Source organism: Antrostomus carolinensis, unplaced genomic scaffold, assembly GCF_000700745.2.
Source record: "Antrostomus carolinensis isolate BGI_N321 unplaced genomic scaffold, ASM70074v2 scaffold14886, whole genome shotgun sequence".
NCBI lineage: Eukaryota > Metazoa > Chordata > Aves > Caprimulgiformes > Caprimulgidae > Antrostomus > Antrostomus carolinensis.
Window position 1 is genome coordinate 8977 of NW_010319907.1, and position 2495 is coordinate 11471.

General features: G+C 52.6%; 1 protein-coding gene across 1 annotated transcript in view; it reads right to left on the reverse strand.

Annotated features, from left to right (window-relative positions):
• Positions 1–419: 419 nt before the first annotated feature.
• Positions 420–2495, reverse strand: part of CFAP410 (cilia and flagella associated protein 410) — a gene marked incomplete at its 5' end in the record, with an annotated part of 4841 nt that continues 2765 nt past the window's right edge. Inside the window, 2 exons of the mRNA XM_010169438.1 lie at positions 420–545; positions 2023–2116. Coding sequence (XP_010167740.1) covers positions 420–545; positions 2023–2116 — 220 coding nt within the window. The remainder of the gene's footprint in view (positions 546–2022; positions 2117–2495) is intronic.

Below are 2495 nucleotides of genomic sequence, written 5' to 3' on the forward strand. Positions count from 1 at the left end.
GTCAGGGAACCACCAACACACAGTGACCTTTCTATCAGTCAGCAGGCTTTGTCATCCCACTTCGATCGCTCAGCACAGCGGCAGCTCTCACTGCAGCCCTGCTCGCTCTTGCTTTGCTGATTCCCCTGCAGCTCCCATCAAAACAGCCCCAGCGACACGAGATACAAACGTTAACAGAGCCTGCTACGCCAGCAGGAAAGCTCCCGAGAGCCAGCTCAGGCGCTGCCAGCCCCAGCGTGATGTGCAGAGCCAGGGGCGATGTCAGGAGCTGCAGGGACAGCCAGCAGCACCCTGTCCCAGCCCCTCCGCAGGGGAAGCGCAGCGGGAAACGCCGAGGCTTTGGCTGCAGCCAGGCATGTGGGGCTAGAACGCAGGTCTGGGGCTGGCTGGTGCTGCAGGGAGGTTTGTAACAGGCACCATCACTCCTCCTGCAGCTCCTTCTTCCGAAAGGCCTGGAGCCTCCTCCCCACTGTCTGCTGGACGATCTCCAGACCCTCAGCATCCAGTTCCTTCATGAGAAGCAGGACGGCATTCAGGATATTGTTCTGTTGGGAGGAGACAGACACTTTTATACCAACCTGTTAACAGCAGCCTGGAAAAGGATGCTCGATTTTCTAAGAGCTCCTCTTTCTAGGAACTCCACCACCACTGGCAGCAGTTTGTCACAGCCACCTGCAGTTCCAGGGACAAATCAACCAAGCCCTTGGGGAAAACGTGGGCAGAGTGGCATGTGACAAGGCAAAGTGGAATGCCGGACAAACCCGTCCACCCAGTCCCCCAGTCCCGCACAGGCTGCCCGCATGCCTCTGGCTCCTGGCCACCCTCCCAGCTGGCTTCTGTAAGGAAAGGCTCATTCAAGAGCGGCCGCCCTCTCGCTCCAGCATGTCCATGTGTAGGATGGAAAAGGAAAGGAACCCTGCAATCTGAGGAATGAGAAGAGCTGGTAGAATCACTAGAGCAGGAGCTGGAAGGAATCCTTGAAGGTCGCCAGCCCAACCTCCCACCAATGCAGGACTACTGCCAACGCCAGACCATGGCTCTGTCAAACCACATCTTGAAAAACTCCAGGGAGAGATTCTGCAGCGTCTCCAAATAACTGTCCTGCTAGGGGAAATATTTTTCCCAATGTCCAACCTAAGCCTCTCAAGTACATTTAAAAGATGAACAGAAGAAAGATTGCAGGCAACTAATACAAAAATGAGGCAGAACGTGGTCTAGATCTCATCCTGCTGGTTGAAGCAATGGCCCCAAACCCAGCAGACAGCAATTCCCAGCTGAGCAGCCAAGATCCATGAGGTTCACTCAAGGCTACACCATGGAGGGGTTTGAGGAACCACTTAAGCTTTTGATTCAGCAGACCAGGACAACAGGCTGCCGGCTGCATTTCAGCTGCTGCTCAACTGCCACGTGTTCTTAGCATAGTCCCAGTGAAGGGACACACATGAGCTCATGTGCAGACAGATCAAGAGGACAAACTCCATCGGGCTTTCTGTAGATTGCATCATGTCTTAAAGATAAAACAGAGCAGAAAGACTAGACTAGACTAGAACAGAATATTTCAGTTGCAAAGGACCTACAACAATCATCTAGTCCCACTGCCTGACCAATTCAGGGCTGACCAAAAGTTAACCCATGTTGTTGAGGGCATTGTCCAAACACCTCTTAACACTGACTTGGGCACTGACCACCTCTCCAGGAAGCCTGTTCCAGTGTCTCCATCCTCTCAGTAAAGAAATGCTTCCTAACGTCCACTCTGAATGTCCCCGGCACAGCTTTGAACCATTCCCACATGTCCTATCACTTGATACCAGGGAGAAGAGCTCAGCACCTCCCTCTCCATGTCCCTGCCTCATGAAGCTGTAGAGAGCAAAGAGGTCGCCCCTCAATCTCCTTTTCTCCAAACCCGCCACCAGCTTTGTTGTCCTCCTCTGGACGCATTTGAAAACCTTCACATCCTTCTCAAATGGTGGGGCCCAGAATTGCACAGGATGAAAAGCAATTTGGTCTTCAAAAGGTACTCACTCTCTTCTTTCGGTTGCAGTCTGTCTCTCCAGGTGAAAAAGAAGAAAATTTATCCCTGCGAACAGGCTTCATACCAAGCTCCTCTCGAATTTTGCTAAAAAAGGGGAGGAAGAGCAAACGTTACTATGACCAGCTGGCAGAATCTTCCTCTGCCAGGCCAAGCCAATCCTTTCTAATCACAGGCAACCATGCCAGAAGTATCTAGCTAAAGGACTCAACAACACATCTGTACACACACAACCACTGCCAACAGACCACAACACCCCACGCAAATCTCCCACACAGAGCCTCACAGCTATAAAATGTAAATGAGGACGCTGGTACAAGCTGTCTGCTCACAGCCCAACCTGGGAGGACAGATGCCCACACCCAATGCCAGCTGGGACAGCAGACCACGTAACACCGCACTCAAACACTGCGCGCCGCAGTGCTGACATGCGCCAAAGCGCTCGCAGAAGCGGAGATAAGCAGGA